This window comes from Haliotis cracherodii, unplaced genomic scaffold, assembly GCF_022045235.1.
Source record: "Haliotis cracherodii isolate W230 unplaced genomic scaffold, xgHalCrac1.p SCAF_1, whole genome shotgun sequence".
Taxonomy (NCBI): Eukaryota; Metazoa; Mollusca; class Gastropoda; order Lepetellida; family Haliotidae; genus Haliotis; species Haliotis cracherodii.
In genome coordinates, this window is record NW_027266264.1 from 7395582 (window position 1) to 7415580 (window position 19999).

At 38.7% G+C, this 19999-nt stretch overlaps 1 protein-coding gene across 1 annotated transcript in view; it reads left to right on the plus strand.

Annotated features, from left to right (window-relative positions):
• LOC139453994 (uncharacterized) overlaps positions 1–19348 on the plus strand; it is a 118926-nt gene extending 99578 nt beyond the window's left edge. Inside the window, exons 3-4 of the mRNA XM_071235471.1 lie at positions 18952–19122; positions 19323–19348. Coding sequence (XP_071091572.1) covers positions 18952–19122; positions 19323–19348 — 197 coding nt within the window. The remainder of the gene's footprint in view (positions 1–18951; positions 19123–19322) is intronic.
• Positions 19349–19999: the final 651 nt, after the last annotated feature.

Below are 19999 nucleotides of genomic sequence, written 5' to 3' on the forward strand. Positions count from 1 at the left end.
GTAAATTTAGACTTGTCCTACCATCCATCCCTTCATCAACTACCCACTCACTGAAGTAAAGTTCATGTCCCCCCAGTCCTTTCAACTGTAAGATAACAGGTGTCATGTTGCTGTAGACATGTCTATTTGGTCAAGGGTCTGATAGTAATGGACATATATTGACCCCATGTAATGACCGGAGTGAATCAAGGGGTACCAAGAGTGTTCCTGATAATGGCTATTTGATACAGTATGTGCAGATGTTTCAGGATATAATGCATCTCAACTCAGCAAGCTCTGCCAGGAAAAGAGATACAGGATGTGTGTGCAGTCCTTATCTGCAGTCTTTGATTCATCCTCATACTCTTTCATTGCTTCACATATCTGCAATAACCGAATAGTGTAATGAATTATAAACTTTGGGCTTCTCCTATTGTGAAATTCGTTGATGCGTTGTCTAACATGGGTCAATTTCCAGAAATTTGCATCGCAAGAGTTGTGCTAGATTTGTGAGGTCCCTTGATGTGTCTGGTCCTTTGATTGCGTTGCATCAGTGTATTTGACAAATGGCTTAGCAATCATATGGAATGGAATGGTTAAGATGACAAACACTGTAATGTAATTGTTCAGGTCACAGGAGACAATTCAGACTAAAACCTTTTAGGAGTAGAATGTTTCTGAGATATGGATGACTTCATAAATGACAAGCTGATAGAATCATATTTTCTTTTGAAATTGCACCCATTTTTTATCCTATGGGTGTAATTAATTTCCTTGTTTTTGCATGTCAGGTAGGTGACGAATTGATATTTAAATGTTCCAGTCATGTTGCATCTTTCAGCATTTGTTGCTTGGATTATGTTTTCATTGCTGCAGTGAGTGATGCAAGTGGAACTACCATGATCCAATTCTTTTGTAACATAATACTGTTGCCATGCTTTGATCAGATTATGGTATTGTGTTAAGATGGATTGTTCATGATCTGTATAAATAATGCATGCAGTGAGAAAATCATTCTGATAGTAAGATAACATGAGATGCATCCCACATTGCCATATTTGTAGTCATAGAGCTATACAGCAGCACTGCTAACGAAGGGTTACTTTACAGTTTGGTTGGAACTTGCTTATTGGTTTCGATGCCGCCACATTAAACCATAAAGAAAATTGTCTCAGGCACATCATATTAAGTATGTGGCCTTATAGCAGCAGGTACTATTCAGATACACCTGACATATGTGAAAGGTTAAGGTCACAGTGATGTTTTTGTGAGAGTCCCTTTAAATGAATGTTATTCATTCTTGTGATCAACATTCATGATGTTTTTCATGTCATCCTTGGTTCTGCATCATAGAAAACCAGCACTGATATGTATGTTACACAGCTGAGATTCATGCTTGCTTATTATGCTGCAATAATAAAGAGATACAGACAATTTAATAACTTAAAATTTTGAATTGGTCATTTCTGATGACATGAACTGTTTAAAAACAAATTCTTCCTGTTTGTATATATCACTGGCATCACTTCGGGTTTTACTCTCAGATGAGGCTGACATCTTGCGATACAGAATAATTGTATTCAGAGCAGCATTTAACTCTGCTTGCGACAAAACCCTTCCCATAACCATGAGTAAGCTACAAGGTGAACTCAAATGGGGTTTAACATCGCGTTCAAGATTATTACATGTATATGGCGACATACATGCATGTGTGTGTGGATTATTGTACTAGTCAGGACTAATGCCGATTTGATACTGCTAGCCCACCGAGATACCATGCAGTTTAACATGACTACCCCACTCAGACACAGTATTCCGACTTCAAGCTGACCAGTCCTTGTTATAGCCCCTTAATGCCGAATGCCAGGCAGGGTAACACCAAGTACCATTTTGTAATGTCTTTTGGTATGACACAGCTGAACAACATAACCTTTTACTGTTCTGGGCAGATGCTCTACCAGAAGACCATGGAGGCGGTGAGAGATTCTCTGCCAAAAGCAGAGTAGATTGTATGATTCTGACTGTATCACAAAATTCTTGTTAGTTCAAAGCATCAGGAACATAAGCTATATATGTGAAGTTATCTGAAGGCAGATATTACCATAAAGGGCCATTAAGTGTACTGCCAGAACCAGACTGGTGCTTCATCTGACACAGTGATATTTCTAGTTTATGGATCTTCTCAGGTTAAAAAGGTTTTACTGCATAGAAAATTGAATCTTAAAGAATTGTCTTTTGTCTGTTCAAATTAAGCATATGCTTTTGCCTACATCCATTTTTTCATATTTTGAAACAAAATTCACCCGTATACTCAGTCTGTCCAATTAACCCAAACATATATCAGAACCATTGTCACCCATTTCATGATAGGAGATTGAAGTATTCAATCTCTCTTCAAAGGTTCTGTTCTGTTAATGTTTCCCCTGATAACATTCCAATGAATTAATACAGTACAACATTTCCTAAGATCAAAGCCTGAGAAGTCTACATGATAGCTTCAAAACATCTGCACCCACCAACCTTCCTATATGTGATACTCCGAGGGATACAAAACCATGTTTGTGGACGTTTTTTCTGATATGATCCACAAGTGGAAGAAGCAACAATGATTGGAACCCAATCATGGAAGGTGTTCTCTGGAAGTCTTGTAGCACAGAACCACTGTACTTTAAGGTAAACACAGTCAACTGCCATGGATTAACTTCAAAGACTGAAGGTATATATATGGAATCCAAATGGAATGGAGTTTTTCTCTCTATGGCTTACTGAGAAGATGGTGTTTGAACAGTGGCGCTGTCCCATTTCATATCATTCTTCAGATGTAATCTCCTTCATCTACCAAGTCCAGGTCTGAGATGAATGTTTTCGGCAAGAGCTCAGGAAAACTTTACTCGTTAATCTGGAAAAGACGAAGAAGCTGGTTTTATGTGTGAAAAGCAACAAATAGTGGAAAAGGTTTTTGGAATATGCTTCCTTTGAATTAGTGGTGACTTCATGATGGAGGTACACACACACATGCAATTTGAAGAGATTGTGGCGGAGTTGGCTCATTGATTACTCTTTTTGTTTGGCTATTTGAAGAAAAGAATTGTTGATGCCACATTGCTCACTTGCTATCTGTTTTCTTTCTGCCGATGACATGTAATCCTGCTGTAAGTTCATTCAGAAATGTCCGAATTGATTTTTTTATGTCATTTAGATTTTGATTAAACTGTCCATGTTTGAATGGAGGCCGTATATCCTTTAGAAAAAGCTACGATCACTTTCATGGAAGCATGTGTAAGAGAAATGATTTTACCAGTGCAGAACTTCATGGAACAGAAACTATCATTGTGAAGAGATTCTGTCAGAATGGCTGTTGCCAGGAGGGAGACACTTATCACAGCATTCATTTATGTAGTGCTTTGGGGATATCTGCCATCAAGTTATTTTGGGCACCTTTTCTGAAACGGCTCATCCATTTAGTCAATGTTTGGATGGCTTAATGTATAAACTGTTAATAAAGAAGCCACTACATTGATCTGATACATGTATAACAAATGTTATATTTGGGATAACACTTTCTTAGTAAAGTACAGATTCTTGTACTTTTTGGGGTTGAGTCTCATCCGGGATTCGAGCTCACACTTGCAAGAGTGAGGCACCTAATTGCCAGCACACAAAGTCAGCGATCTAACCCACTCAGCCACCGAGGTTTCCACAAAAATGAAAGTCTGATAACTGGTATTCTAGAACACGTACTTTGAATACCCCTCTGACCCTCCTACCAGTTGTCAGACTTTCATTTTTGTGGAAGCCTCAGTGGCTGAGCAGGTTAGATCGCTGACTTTGTGTGTTGGCGTTTATTTATGGATAAAAAAGTAGGAACTACTTTCAGAAAAAAGGCGTCATCTGTTGGCGAACAAGTCAGAATTGTTGTTGTGTGGGATATCTTACATTTTTAAGTCCCATTAGTGTGTTGACAAGGCAGGCAGACTCAGAACCAATGTGACAAGAGTAGTTACCCTTTGATAAAGGGCAATTACTCTAGCGGGTGAATTGGTAGATTGCTGTGAAAGGCAATCACTGGTAAATTTGAAAAAAATATCTGTAGGCAATTGTCCTTTTTCCGATAAGTTAATTAAGCCACTATCTATAGGACATGTTTCAGTTGGAACTATATTGACTGTCGTCACTGTCTTATTAATCCCTGACAAGGGGCAGTCGGGTAGCCTAGCGGTTAAAGCATTCGCTCGTCACGACGAAGACCCAGGTTCGATTCCCAACATGGGTACAATGTGTGAAGCCCATTTCTGGTGTCCCCTGCCGTGATATTGCTGGAATATTGCTAAAAGCGGCATAAAACCATTCTCACTCACTCACTCACTAATCCCTGACTAAAACTTGCAACTTTTGTGGGAGATAAAAATACTTCTTTTCGTGAAAGAATTTAAGAATGACATAATATTATGACAAAAAGGTTATCATGCTTGTGTGTTTTGGGGGATGTCAAATATTCTGCATTAGGAATAAACACAATGTATTTAGCTCCACAGTTTTATTCCAAATACAGGATATTTGCCATCCCCAAACACACTCACTTGATAACCTCTATATATCTTACAAAGACGTACGATTTTTATTCTAATGCTTAAATTGGTTCTGGAACTTGCCTAGAGGTACATACCATGTGTTGTAAAACCTGGAGGGACTACAAGGACTGCTTTTCTGGCATACCCTTCGTAACATTAGCTAGTAATCCAGTTCCTCAAACCTAGCAGACTGAAGTGACTGCATCAAACCCTGCATGCTAATAATAAATTGGTACCCAAACCAATTTCTTAATTATAAGCTAACTATATGCAATAGCATAAAGATTGTTTGGAGATTTTCTTTTCAACCCATACTTGCCGTAAAAGGCGACTTAGCTTGTCGTAAGAGGCGACTAAGGGGATCGGGTGGTCAGGCTCGCTGACTTTGTTGATGTATGTCATCGGATCCCAGTTGCGTGAATCGATGCTCATGATGTTAATCACTGGATTGTCTGATCCAGACTTGATTACTTACAGGCCACCGCCATATAGCTGGAATATTGCTGAGTACAGCGTTAAACAATAAACAAACAAATAAAGTCTGACTATTGCAATATAGCTTTGCAAACATGATGCTTAAATCTTTCTTTTCCTTATGATATTTCTAATGGTTCTTTTTGTCATCTCTAAATCAAGTTATTATTTGAGCTACAGTTTCAACATAAAATGTGTACTGTGACAATTTCAAAGTCTAATATTTCAATACGGAAAATATATCCACCATGTTTTACAAGCTTATGAAATTGTTCAATGCATTGTCAATATATTGACTTTGCTCAACCTTTTTAAGTGATGAAACATGAAAAATTCCCTGATTAAGCAATTTGACTCCCAGACCATGAATTTTACACCATGAGTATAACTGCAGTCTGAAATGTACCAGTTCTTATTATTTCTCAAGTATTGCAATGTAGTTCATGGTCTGGTGCCAACCTGACTCAACTGGTTTTGTCTGAGAGACATATATCTGAAACCAGTGGTAGCACTTAATCAGGACGCCAGGCCTCAGTGAAAGGATCAGTCCTTTCTTCAATTTTAATTCTCAAGAATTTATTTCCCAGCAACTGATCGAAGTGTAGATGTGTGTCAGCATCAAAGCCCATCAATCAGATTGATTTCTGGGAAAATAGACATTCTGTTCTAACTGCAGAAGTTGTGTGTGTAATATAGGAAATTCACTTATAAATTGATCCAGGAAGATTGCATTATTTGTAGGTCAGGGTCCAGAATTTATTTCGATCTAAATTGACTTGCTGACTCTCTACAATGTGCCGAAGACACCGTGGCTTTTTGCTGTGTTTATCTGCTTTGTGTTAGATTGGGCATGGGCGTAAAGGATGGGTTACAGCAACTGTGTCCCATTGTAGATGCAGATGGATTTGTTTCCTCTCTGAATATGTGATTATGTTTGTAGTATGATGAATATGGGACATGAACCTAACGCTCTCCATGCAAGTGGTTCCAGTTCTTTGTAAAAAGTTATTGGTATTACAGTAATTTGTGATTCTTTAGGCAAGGAGTGGGAAGTGATTGTGTTTTTAAGCTGAATCCAGTATCCCAGCTATTGCAAGGGAGTCTGTAAATAATAAACTATGGGCCAGACAATCTAGTGGTTGATATTATGAACAAGATGCCATCGGAGTGTGATGTCATGCAATCCAGTGATTCATAGAGTGAGCTATGATGTTTGTTTGTTGTTTAACGCCGCACTCAGCAATATTCTAGCTATGAGAATATGAAATCGCGTTATGTGTATCAACATTGTAATTGTAAAACATTATTGTCCTTTTGTCCTTTTTTCAGTGCCATCAAACAGCTGTAGGCACACTTGACACCACTCATTGAATATTATTTGCTTCCTTGAAAACCAATGCAGAAAAGCAGAATGAAGAGACAAAGACAAATATTAATAAAACTGGATCTTGAATGAATATGATATTGACATGCTTTTGTTCAAGTGTAGGACTGAGAAAAAGAAATTGTCAAGAGACATACTCATATGTTGAAATAAAGCCTAAAAAAGTATGGACTTCAATCAACATTATTTAGATTTCATCACACACATTTACAAATTACATTACATTTGAAAATAACTGAATTGCTTCAATAGTGTTGCTCTTCCACTGAGTGTAACACCAAGCTATAATCACAGTCTGTATTTAAAGGCACTGAATCAACACTTCAATATTTTGAGAGAATCATTTGTGGATTTTGTTGCTTTGAAGAAACAAACTCATTATCCTTCTCCTGATATTGAACCACTGTCATCGTTTAGGAGTCGCTCCTGGTTTGTAGTGAGTACTTGATTCACCTTCAAGGAAACTGTGTTGGAAACCATTCCTGTCTATAGGAAATGAGAAGATGATATTCACGGAAAGTTTCTCTGGCAGTTATCATCATTACATGTTTACAGTCATTAATGATGAATCCAAACTAGGAAAACATCAGATGATTCATGTTTTGTTTCAAAATATTTAATTATTAGTTTTCAAGGAATTAATCCAAAATGTCTAGCATCGTTTGAAATTTTAGAAGAGTTATTGTTTTTGTATTATTATAGACCACTTTGTGAAACTGTAGAGACATCATTAATGCTGGGATCTGTTTAACAAGATATGTCATACAGGATCCAGGGAAACAAAGGGATTCAATGTATAAGATAATGTATTTCATTGTGGAGTAGCGGGAAAGATGCAATTACCTGAGGCCAATCATCTTCATGTTTGGGGACAATGGGAGAACCTGTTGGCCAAGAGATGCAATAGAGGTCAGCATCTAGGGTTGTGTACCTCAGTACCATGGCATACACTGGAGGTCACTGTGTAGAGTTGTGTACCTTAGTACCATGGTACGCACTGGAGGTCACTGTGTACCTCAGTACCATGGTATACACTGGAGGTCACTGTGTAGAGTTGTGTACCTTAGTACCATGGTACACACTAGAGGTCACTGTGTAGAGTTGTGTGCCTCAGTACCATGGCATACACTGGAGGTCACTGTTTGGAGTTGTGTGCCTCAGTACTATGGTATACACTGGAGGTAACTGTGTAGAGTTGTGTGCCTCAGTACCATAGTACACACTGGAGGTCACTGTATAGAGTTGTGTACCTTAGTACCATAGCATACACTGGAGGTCACTGTGTAGAGTTGTGTACCTCAGTACCCTGGTATACACTGGAGGTCACTGTGTAGAGTTGTGTGCCTCAGTACCATGGCATACACTGGAGGTCACTGTGTAGAGTTGTGTACCTTAGTACCATGGTACACACTGGAGGTCACTGTGTACCTCAGTACCATGGCATACACTGGAGGTCACTGTGTAGAGTTGTGTGCCTCAGTACCATGGTATACACTGGAGGTCACTGTGTAGAGTTGTGTACCTTAGTACCATGGTACACACTGGAGGTCACTGTGTAGAGTTGTGTACCTCAGTACCATGGTGTACACTGGAGGTCACCGTAGAGTTGTGTACCTTAGTACCATAGTACACACTGGAGGTCACTGTGTACCTCAGTACCCTGGTATACACTGGAGGTCACTGTGTAGAGTTGTGTGCCTCAGTACCAGGGTGTACACTTGAGGATGCAACTGCTTATTTACGTATCCCAATTGTGTACATTGATGCTCATGATGTTAATCACTGGATTGTCTGGTCCAGCCTCGATTATTTACAGACTGCCATTATACAGCTGGAATATTTCTAGGTCTGGCATTAAACAACAAACGAACTCTTCACTTGCATCACTTTGTCTGTTCCTTCTTCTTTAGAAAATACGAAATGTTCATTCAGGTGTTCAACAGGGTTTTGAATCTAAATATCTAAATATCAAGTCACCTATACTCGTTGAATGAGTTGACGAATCAGGAAGTCTGGCTTTGTGTCTTACATGTTGTCATGCTGGAATGTATGGATTGTAGCTCATGCTTACAGTCGCTGGTATGTATGGTCCTGGCATGATTGTTATAGGCTGCAGTAAAATTGATGACTACTGCCTAACAAGTAAAGGACCTGCCTCCATCTGATATGGGAAGAGACAAAACAAAGACCTACCCTTCAGAAAACAATTTGAAGGAAGTGATGATACCATGGATAAGTATCATCCATGATGAGAGAAGGTCAAGGTCATGAAACAGCTATTATCATGTCTATGGAATAATGCTGTCTAAGTTTGTTTGTTTGTTTGTTTGATTGTTTGTTTGTTTGTTTGTTGTTTAATGCCACACTCAGCAATATTCCAGCTATATGATGGCAGTCTGTAAATAATGGAGTCTGGACCAGACAATCCAGTGATTGTCATCATGAGCATCGATCCACGCAATTGGGATACGATGGTATGCTTCAACTAAGTCAGCGAGCCTGACCACCCGATCCCATTAGTCGCCTCTTACGACAAGCTGGGTTGCTGAAGACCAGTTCCAATCCGGATCTTCACCGTTAGGTCTCTATGTGATTTGATTACTCCAAAGACTTGGCGTGTTACCTATACAGCAAACGGTGTCAAACTCTCGAGACATCGGAAGCAAGGTATCAAGACATTCTCTGTACAGTTCCAGAAGCTGCTTTGTACCTGTCTTATGTTCAACAACTAAATGTCAACTCATTTCCCATAGTGCCCAGTCAGTCACAGGGATGGGCTTTGTCTCACCTCCTTACATGGGAAGCAGTTAAGACTTGATTGTGAAGTGAGACTCGTGATTGTGGCTTATTTTCCCTGTACCATGCTTTCAGCTAGAACCTGAGTCCCATCAGCAGGGATGAGATGCTCTTGTTAGTTGATGCCATTCTTACTGGTACTACTTTCTCAAAACAAAACTTAAAGCCTCCTAACTACCAATGTGTGTAAATCCTGGCTAACTATAGAATTCCAAAAAAGCTATCTAAATTGTCTGGTATCTTTCATGTGTCTCGACAAATCCACAGTGTTTCAGATTGTGTTAAAGTTTCATTGTGATTTAGGAGTTCACTCACTCTTCCTGTTCCAAAGATTATTGAATTTCAATCTCTGTGGTCTTAAATCTGGCATTTGGCATGTCGGTCCTGAAACGGAATAGCACATTTCATTCCCAGAGACAATATCAAGATGAGTGGAGGTTTTGTATCCGTTTCTTCATTGAGATCACACGGTTTATTCTAGCTTCTGAATGACCTACACATATGGTCATTTTTAGCCATAAAGTAATGTCAATGAAACTTTGTTTTTAGCCATACAAGTACCATGTTAATGCCACAAAGAGAGGGAGGGAAGGTAGTTACAGTGTTTGTGACTTCCCATATTGGATACAGTTTGTAAAATCCATTCATCATGTTCTTGGTGTTTCCACCTTGATATGGCTGACATGTTGGTAAAATGGAGCATGAAACATACTCACTTACTCACACTAATAGTGTACATATAATAAATGTATCAGAACAAGAATAAAACTAATTGTGTAATTTTTGTGCCCTCGGCATATAATGCGGGATATAGTCATCGTCTGGCCTGTCTGTCCGTCAGTCCAGCTCTCCATCCGTCCATCTGTCCATATTTCGTTTCTGGAGCATATAACTTGAGAACTGAGAAATGCTTTTCAACCAAACTTGGTACATGTTCTAACCATGGGATGAAGTGGTGCATTTGCTATTTGTCATCTTCTGTTGACTCTTGTTTGAATGTACAATTTGCATTTAAGATTATATTGATTTGTTTTAATGAAAACCAACAAATCCTTTCTATGGTCATAAGAAATCTCTGCGTATAGCAAAGAACATTGTACGGTTCCTACCATATCATAAGCATATTTTTATGAAGATCATCACTATTGATCAGGGATGGTACGAGGTGTTCGCATAAAGCTGAGTATGATCCTGCCTCACCAGTGGCACCATCACAAACACATGCAAAGGCAAGTCAAATGATCACCTGAACAAACAAATGAAGTTTTGGTTTGGTTTTGAAGATATTATTACTATGATTTATGTACCCAAATGTCCTGATTTTGCATGTGAACTCATGCCCACAAAGTGAATAATCACATACACATATATTGATATACATGTTTAAAGTTACCCGTGAAGATCTGGGGTAGAATAGGTCTTCAGCAACCCATACTTGTCATAAAAGGTGACTATGCTTGTGGTAAGAGGTGACTAACGGGATCGGGTGGTCAGGCTCGCTGACTTGGTTCGAGCATGTCATTGTATCCCAATTGCTTTGATCGATGCTCATGATGTCAATCAAAAGATTGTCTGTTCCAGACTCGATTATTTAGAGAATGCCATCATCAAGCTGGAATATTGCTGAGTGCAGCATTTAACAAAAACAAAAATAAACAAACAAAACATGTTTTAAAGTAGTTAGTACACTATGCTGCTGCAATTTGACATAGAGAAAAAAGTACATATCAGTCAAATTGTTTCACCTTCTTGGCGCTGCATGGTTTAATAGTTTTAATTTCCACTGGGCTGTTTGTTGATTCCCAAGTCCAATCCAATCCAATACATTACATTGTTCCCTTGGCTAGTATGACAGGGAGAGAAAACATCTCTCAAAGAACAGACTTTATACACTAGACGCTTTGATATTCCATCATTTGAAACTGAAAAACAAGTATGATCGTAGCACATGTACCTGAATTTCTCCCCTAGTTTTGAGGCTTGTGTCACTTCGGGCTTTCCTTCCACATCAAGCTGACACGCTGTGATATAACTGGAATACTGATAAAAGCGACTTTAAACCCAACTCTTTCACTCACACGATCAATGTCATTCGCTCACTCTGTAGTCAGTTAACCTTTGTGTTCTACACTAAAACTCTAATTGGGATATGACAGTTTCACCTTCAGAAACTTTATATTACGTACACATGAAGTTATTCCTGTCAAATTGTGATAATACAATTAATGCTGTTATGAGATTAGAAATTAAATATTCATTGTTTGATGTTCGATGTATTTCGGCTTCAAGGACTGTAGTGTGTGGATATCAGGCAATTGACTCATGACATATCTCTCTAATGTTGTTAAGGAAGGCTATTGGCCAGTGTATGTACGTCAAGGTCACTGTGGGTCGACACAAGTCCCGAGCACATTACTTGTCATATGAGGAGAATATTTAGGATCAGGTGGGCAGACTGCATGTCATCATGATGTTAGGGAACCACAGTTCTCTGTGCAGAGTACTGTCCCTTAGACAAGTCCAGAAACCAGAATCCCAGATTTGTGCTTATTGTGCTTTTAAGTTTGTCAGCACCATCACCATGCTTGTCAGTTTCACCAAAGCGGTAATGTCAAGACCTGCATCACTTTTGGCATTCCTCCACATTTGGCTGACTGGCTGAATATGACTGTGATATTGTTTAAAGCAGTGTTTAACCAAACTCACTCACTCATTGTGTTGATCTCCAGCTGCATCATAGGAAAAGTGTTAAGAAATGGTACTTGTTATAGTGCCTGTCCATCAGCATTGAGGGGATAAGTCAGGACTGGCTAGCACAGTCAGTATACTGTGTGGGGGGTATCCATGTTAAACTGTGGCACGGTATGTCAGTGGGCTAGCACTATATAATAGGAGTTTTTTCGTAGTAGTACAAGAACGCATATACACGCATGCACACACTATATGTGTGCATATATTTGTCCCACTATATGTACAATAATCTTAAATGTGATGTTAAACCCCATTTCACTTCACCAGCATTCACACTGCCTCAATGGTGTTGACTGTTGCTCATGTTTTCAACCACTGGTTCCGCTGGTCCAGTCTTGATTAATTACAGAACAGCATGTATAGCTGGAATATTGCTGACTGAGGCATTAAACAACTTTCACTAACTCATCGCCGCCCCACCAACCACCCACCAACCCCTTCACCCACCCATCCAACTGTCCACCCATCCATCCATCCATCCATCCATCCATCCATTCATCCACCCATCCACCTGCCCATCCATCTACCCAACCACCCACCCATCCATCCATCCATCTACCACCCATCCACCCATCCATCCATCACTCTATCCATCCATCCACCCATCCATCTGCCCATCCATCCATCCACCCATCCATCCATCCCTCTATCCATCCATCCATCCACCCATCCATCTGCCCACCCATCCATCCATCCATCCCTTTATCCATCCATCCATCCATCCATCCACCCATCCATCTGCCCACCCATCCATCCACCCATCCATCCATCCATCCATCCATCCATCCATCCATCCACCTAGGTTACCTCACAGCACTCCTGAAAGCCAGTGTGCATGATGGTAGACATTAAAAGTCTCTATCTCAAGAATCTCCTAAATATTCACGATGCACTGGAGTAGTATGTGTTTGGGAGGGTCTGATGTTTTTACTACATTTTTTAAAGCCAGACTAATCCAAACAAGGTGTATACTTTGTTTGAGGCTTACATCAATACTGTTGTGGTTTTTCAATGAAACCTTTTGCAGGGTGATACATTCAGTTTGACATGCGTGTATAGGCTGGTAGTTACGTGAAGGTTCATGACCAAGAATGAGGTCTTGCTGGGAATAGTATGACCTGAGAGGATACAGGTCTTACAGGGAAATTATAAACCTCCAGTGACATCATCCCATTCTTCTTTTAGGTATTTTTTCCTTTCAGAAATTGGACTCATTCAAGTTGAAAGACAGGAGCACTTTGAATATACATTTGAAGATCTTACTTTCCCTGCAGAACCTGATAGCAGGTTTTGCAGGGGAAAAGGTTTTTCAAATAAATACAAAATATTTGATTATTGTGTATACCAAACTAGATGTGGGTTTATAAGTCAGTTCATGACCTCAGATTTGGTCTTAGTGGGAATAGTAAGACCCAGGAGATAAGTCTATTAAAGAAATACCTCATACTTGATCGTGAACCAATACATAAAATCTCCCAACTTGAGTCCAAATATTTGCTAAAAAAAAAAATGTTTTGAAAATTGTGATGATGTCACCAAGGGGTTGTAAGTCTAGGTGAGATCTGTGAAGAGGCGACTGACTATGCTTGTCATAAGAGGCGACTATGCTTGTCATAAGAGGTGACTATGCTTGTCATAAGAGGCGACTATGCTTGTCATAAGAGGTGACTAACAGGATCGGATGGTCAGGCTCGCTGACTTGGTTCATGCATGTCATTGTATCCCAATTACGTGGATCTGTGCTAATGACGTCAATCTCTGGATTGTCTGTCTAATGATGTCAATCAGCTGGAATATTGCTGGGTGTGGTGTTAAACAACAAATAAACATACAAACGATAAATCTTGGTGATCGCAACCTGTAATTAACTGAATCTGATAAACATACCAGTGGTTAAGGATGTGAGCAACATTCCGTGGGGATATGACATGCAGTCAACCAAGTCACAAAGCCAAACCATTTGGGGATCTATTAAGTAAATAAAATGGTATGAGTATTTGGTTGATATTTGGCTCAAAAATATATGAAATGTTTACTTATGGGGGAGTTTTTTTTATGGATGCATAAAAACTCTTGCTAGCTTTACACTGGATGTCATCTTGTTACTCAATTGTTATTTGACTGAGTAAATAACCCATGGTCTACATGTAAGAGTTTCTGATGATGAGACACGGCTTTCTGGCATCTGAGCACATAGATGTAACCTATCCGAAATGTTTGTCAAAAAGAAAGTAGGCAGTTTTGCCAGTGGTGACTGATTCCACAGTTGAGAGTCTATGGATTTTCCTGGAACCAGGGCATGGCTTAAACAAGGCAGGCTTTAGTTTGACAGCTAAATCTCTTTCCTACATACAAGAAACAGGTTTATTTGCTAGCTTCTGAAGGTTGAAAGAATAGGTAGGTAGGTAGGTAGGTAGGTAGGTAGGTAGGTAGGTAGGTAGGTAGGTAGGTGGGTGGGTGGGTGGGTGGATGGGTGGGTGGGTAGGTAGGTAGGTAAGAAGGTAGGTAGGTAGGTAGGTAGGTAGGTAAGAAGGTAGGTAGGTAGGTGGGTGGGTGGGTGGGTAGGTAGGTAGGTAGGTAAGAAGGTAGGTAGGTAGGTAGGTAGGTGGGTGGGTGGATGGGTGGGTAGGTAGGTAGGTAGGTAGGTAAGAAGGTAGGTAGGTAGGTAGGTAGGTAGGTAGGTATAAATTAAATAAGAAAAATGTCCATAGTTTGCATATTATATATAACATAATATCAGTGTTTCTGGATATTTTAATTCAAATAATTGTTTTGTGGAATAAAAACAGTTGTCAATGTGTTATGTTTTATGTATAGGCAAAGGATAGCTAAATAGCCTACAAACAGGATTGGCATTGGTCTTTAGCAAATAGTTCTAAAATGTTCCATTATACACTTTTCAAAAATTCATTTAGTCTAGAGTTGTATTTGTCTGCTATCACTGTCAACAAATTTCGTGTTGCACTAGCCCAATTTCACTGTAGCTCCCACACTCTCCACATTGATACTGGTAGATACGTTAATACTCCACGAGAGCAGAGATTGTGCAATAGTTGCAACCAAAGATATGTCGAGAATGAATATAAATTTTTATTAATTTGTAATGCTTATGATGAACTTCGTTTTCAGTATTTACCACAGAAGTATTTTGTACATCCTACTCTTGCTAAATTCAATATGCTTATGGCGGTAAACAATGAAACTGTTATTAGAAATGTTGCAACTTTTATATACCATGCTATGAATGACAGACTCCAAACACTAAGCCTATAAATGTTAATGATGGACCAAATATTGTACCATGGGCCGCTGGCCTACACATGTCCATGAATAAAGAATTAGATAGCTAAATGTCACTGCAATAATATTGGTTTCCCCATTGGTTTTGTTTAAAGTTGGTTAATTTCTCCTACCCAAATGAAGCATGACCTATAACAGGGATTTTTCTAGGATTCCAAACTAAGTGCCCTTGGCAGGCAAATTGAGATACAATCATTATTTTGTTCAATATTGGGATTTTTTTAAAAGTTTGTATTTTCCTAAATTCAGAGGTATTTTAACATTGAATTTCAGCTCTGCATTCAGTGCAGTAATGTTAAACTAAGCAGTAATGTTATCAGTGAATCACCTCTATGAAACCCTACAACTTGTGAACTGGGAAATGTTTTATTCAAATTTTGGAAATTTTACTGACATTTTCTGCAGACTTGAGGCCGATTAGAAAAATGACTTTGAAGTTTTTAAAAGTTATAGTCACAGGGCTCAATACCTATTTTCTGTTTTTTTGCAATAGTTTAAATTTAGATCTTTATTTGACCTCTACACTTTGACTACGCTCCTAAATTCTCTCAAAATGCATTTCCTACCACCAGAAACATCATCTCAGAAAGCAGAGGAATGATGAAGCTGTACTTTCACATGCATGTTCCCACCTAATGATGACATCCTGGATCTGCTCTAATTCTTGTTCAAATTCAGCTTTCAAAATGGCTGGCATGGCTTCCATCACTAAATATGTGAATTATTCTACTAATGATGCTAGGAGAAAAAATTGGTTGGATTTTTTGTTTTTTGAAACATTTACTAAAATAAGAGAAGCACTGACATGAAGCTATGATATTCATCAGCTTGAATCTTTATCTTTTATGTCAGTGAGTGAGTGAGTGAGTGAGTTGTGTTTAGTGCCAGTATGAACAGTAAATCAATTATCTCACGGCATGTCAGCTTAATGTGAGAGGAAAACCTTAAGTGATGCAGGTCCAAGATGTTTACCACTTTGGTGAAACCCATGAGGATGGTTATAGTGCTGATGAACTTAGAAACATAATCGGGATTTGAACCCATGATCAATGGTTTCTGAAGAGACGCAGCTCTGCACAACTACTGGACCACCCATGCTCCTGTCTTATGTAATATTAGGTATATATGGCTTTAAGATGATGCACAGATACAAAGGGGCTATATGAGGACATTATGTTCAATGGCTATCAATCCATTTTCGGTAAATCATGAAGAAGATTAAGTACTAAAGTACTCACAGAAATGAAAAAAAACTGTCTCAGATTCTAAATAAATGCAGTTAATAAACAAAATATATAAATTTTCAAACAACTCAATTAGTACTAATTGGGCCTTGGCACAAATACAGCATATCAAAGGTAAAAGTGTGTAAAAATATGAACAAAACAGACTATTGTGAAACTGAGCATAATCAGGTGTTAGTAGATCAAGGTGAATATCCATGACCTATGACACCTTGACGACAGGTGAAAACAGGTGCTTGAAACCCACGTGCATGTGATTTGTCAGTGGTTAGTGATTTGTGAGTGGCATTGTGGGATAGTGAATCATCGTCAAAATATCAGAACGTAAAAGTAACATATTTCCTTCTCAGACAACAACTGTTACATAGCTGTTATTATTATTATTGTTTTGATAACTTTTTGCCAGGCTAATTTGCATAATGCCTCTAGCCTGTTTCCGCCATGTCAATTTGGACTTGTTGAAAGTGCCTACAAATTACCTCCTGTAAAGTACATTTTGTATTGAGCACTGAGATAAAACTAGCAAATCCAGACTAGTACTTTTGCAGTTGTTTTGTTATTTCATATTTACATCTACGTAATGCTTTGTGTCAATTATTAAATCCAGCAAAACAGGTTTTTTTCATTAATTTCCATGTGCACTTTACAAAGCCATTAATGCACGTTTTGTCAGCCATTTGTGTACATGCATTCTTATTGTAAATAAAAAAACCAAGCTATTATGTAAAATGTCAAGAAAAGATTACGTTTCACATATTTGCTATTTAAGGTCACGAATTCATTTTTGAGTGAAAAAGGACAGAACTGACATTTGAGAATATTTTAAACATGTTCTTTTAGAAGCTCTGCAAAACATCTATCTGGAAGACCATTGTTTGGAAACAGGAAGTTAAAACTGTTATGCCAAAATTTCCGTATTTTTCAACTGAAATCATGCACTAGATTGAATTGTCAAAAAAGTGACAAAACCCCTTTCCATATCCAATAGCATTCTCTGCATAAAGCAGAGTCGACAGTATGATTCCAACTATATCATAAGCATGTGTTTATGAGTCACAATCAAATAGTGATAATACCAAGTGTTTGTGAAAAGGTGAGCGTATCCTGCCCCAGCAGTGGCACCCATCACAAACACATGCAAAGGCATGCCACTCTAAGTCTAGGTTTCGGTTTGAGTACTTTGGCACCTAATTAGGAGAATGCAGATATATATGAGTGATTAATCCTGAAGATTCCCACTGTCTTCTACACAAAGATTATTGAGATTAGACATTATTCGTCCAGTGAAATCTTCCACATGGTACAACAGAATTCTTTTGGCATATGTCATGTAAAGGTCCAAGGTCAAGGTCACAAGGTATGAATGGATTTATCATGAGACTTCTTAGGTATTCGTCACGATATGGCTGATATATTGCCGATGTGACGTTAAACTTTAACTCACTCACACTCACTTGTTAGGTATTCCTTCTCTGGGTTGGGACCCTGCTTTGAAAAGGTCATGGTCAAAGGTCAAGGTCAAGGTCTGCATTCAGGGTTTTATATAACATACATCATTGTTAGTTTCTGAGGCATGTTTACCTCAACAGGCATGAAACTTTGTATTTGCATGTATTTTTACATATCCTACTGCCTAAAATGTTGATGGCTACCAAAGGCCAAGGTCATGTACGTTATTGTGAAACATGGTGGTATCATTCATTGCTAGTTACAGTTGCACTTTCAACTGTACAGTCAAGTGATTTAAGTAAATGTTGGATCTTATGCAGTTGTTTTTATTACTTCATCTTCCCGAGGCAAGGGAATTAACTGACTATAATAGTCCAGTTTCCACCCTTGCTGAACTAGGCTGGTATTATGGAGTTAGATTTTGGCTGAATAACGAGTCTAAGCATAGTTCAATCAAAATTGCGCAATGAAATAAAAATCCAGTTCGTAAAATGTCTGCACCATGCAGATTTCAGTCGATTGTAGGATTTAAACCAAAGCATGTGCACCGCCAACTCAGTGTCAACAGATATTTTCCAAATCTTTTCATGCTTTTGATCAAGGTACTCACGTGATTTGATGCACTTTGGGATGTAAGATTGTTTTTATCACAATATAGATCTTGATTATCGATGAGATCGTCTTGACTGGACACCGCCATTTTGTTTGAAGCAAATGCATGTGATACAAGGGGTAGATTCTGATTGGTCCATAGGAGAGGCATAGAAGGGACATAACTCGCTATAGCCACTGGTGGCCCCACGTTCCAGCCTCAGGTTCGGCAAGGGTGGATACTGGACTTTTAAAGTCAGTTAACTCTCTTGCCTCAGGAAAATGTGATTACCCATAAGGTCGATCGATGTATTGAAGCAATGGAAGGACATTGATGAATGTTACAATATCAGTGCTTCTAGTATTTCCTGTGCCTGTGGTGTGAGGAGTGAGCAAATAAAAACACCTTCAGCAGCAGCAGCAGCAGATGTCCTTCAAGAGTCCCAGTTGTTCTCTGAGTCCCAGTTGTTCTCTGAGTCCCAGTTGTTCTCCGAGTCCCACTTGTTCTCTGAGTCCCAGTTGTTCTCTGAGTCTCAGTTGTTCTCCAAGTCAAGGCTGGATACAGCCCAGGAATTAGATAGTTGTCAGTTTGGTGTGTCAGGGAATAATTATGAAATATCTCTATAAAAAGTAGTGTAGTATATTGAACTCATTTCACACCCGGCTTAATACAATTTGAACACTTTTATTGTCTTGCTCCCAACAAGACCTAACCAAATCTATACCAGCAGATATCTATTCAGGTTTTGATAAGAACAGTCTCATTTCTGCAAGATGTTTCAGTCGGCCGTGAGGAGGCTTCCTCCTAGTATTTGATTGATCATGTGTAAGTTATTCAGCACTGAAATCAAACTAGAACTTTGCCTAAGGCAATTCTTTGAAGAAAGCCTATTTGCCAACAGCTCATTCGTGTTCTTTAGGGAGAAATATTTTTTCAAAATTGTTTATCATTGATGCAGTTAACATAATAACCAAACATGCTTCTTTTCGATGTTGATTTATGTTTTGAATTTTATGCTTAGTCAGTTCTAAAGGCGTTTGCTGTAATTCAGGAACAGATGGTTTGTGTAAAAGACAGATTTATTTCCTAAAGGCATTTTATGTAGTGTGAATGAATTTATGATCGGCTAGTTATGTGTGGCACATTTATTCGTGTGAGTAATTATCGGATATTCTGACAGTGCTATTTGAGCTCTCAATTGCATACACTCAAATTCTTTTCTTACGGCACATTCGTGCACAATTCTTTTAGGGATTGAAAAAAGCTTTTTCAACTTTTGTGCGTCTGTGGCTGAAGATTGCATGGAGATGAGATGTGTTAAAAAATAGGATAATATACTGAAATCTGTAGGAGATGAATGTGTGGATTGACAGATTTAGAGGAAGAAGTACATATAGGATAAATGAGGAGAGATAGATTGGATCTATTCTTTCTGTGGTTTAAGCTAAGTAGAAATGAG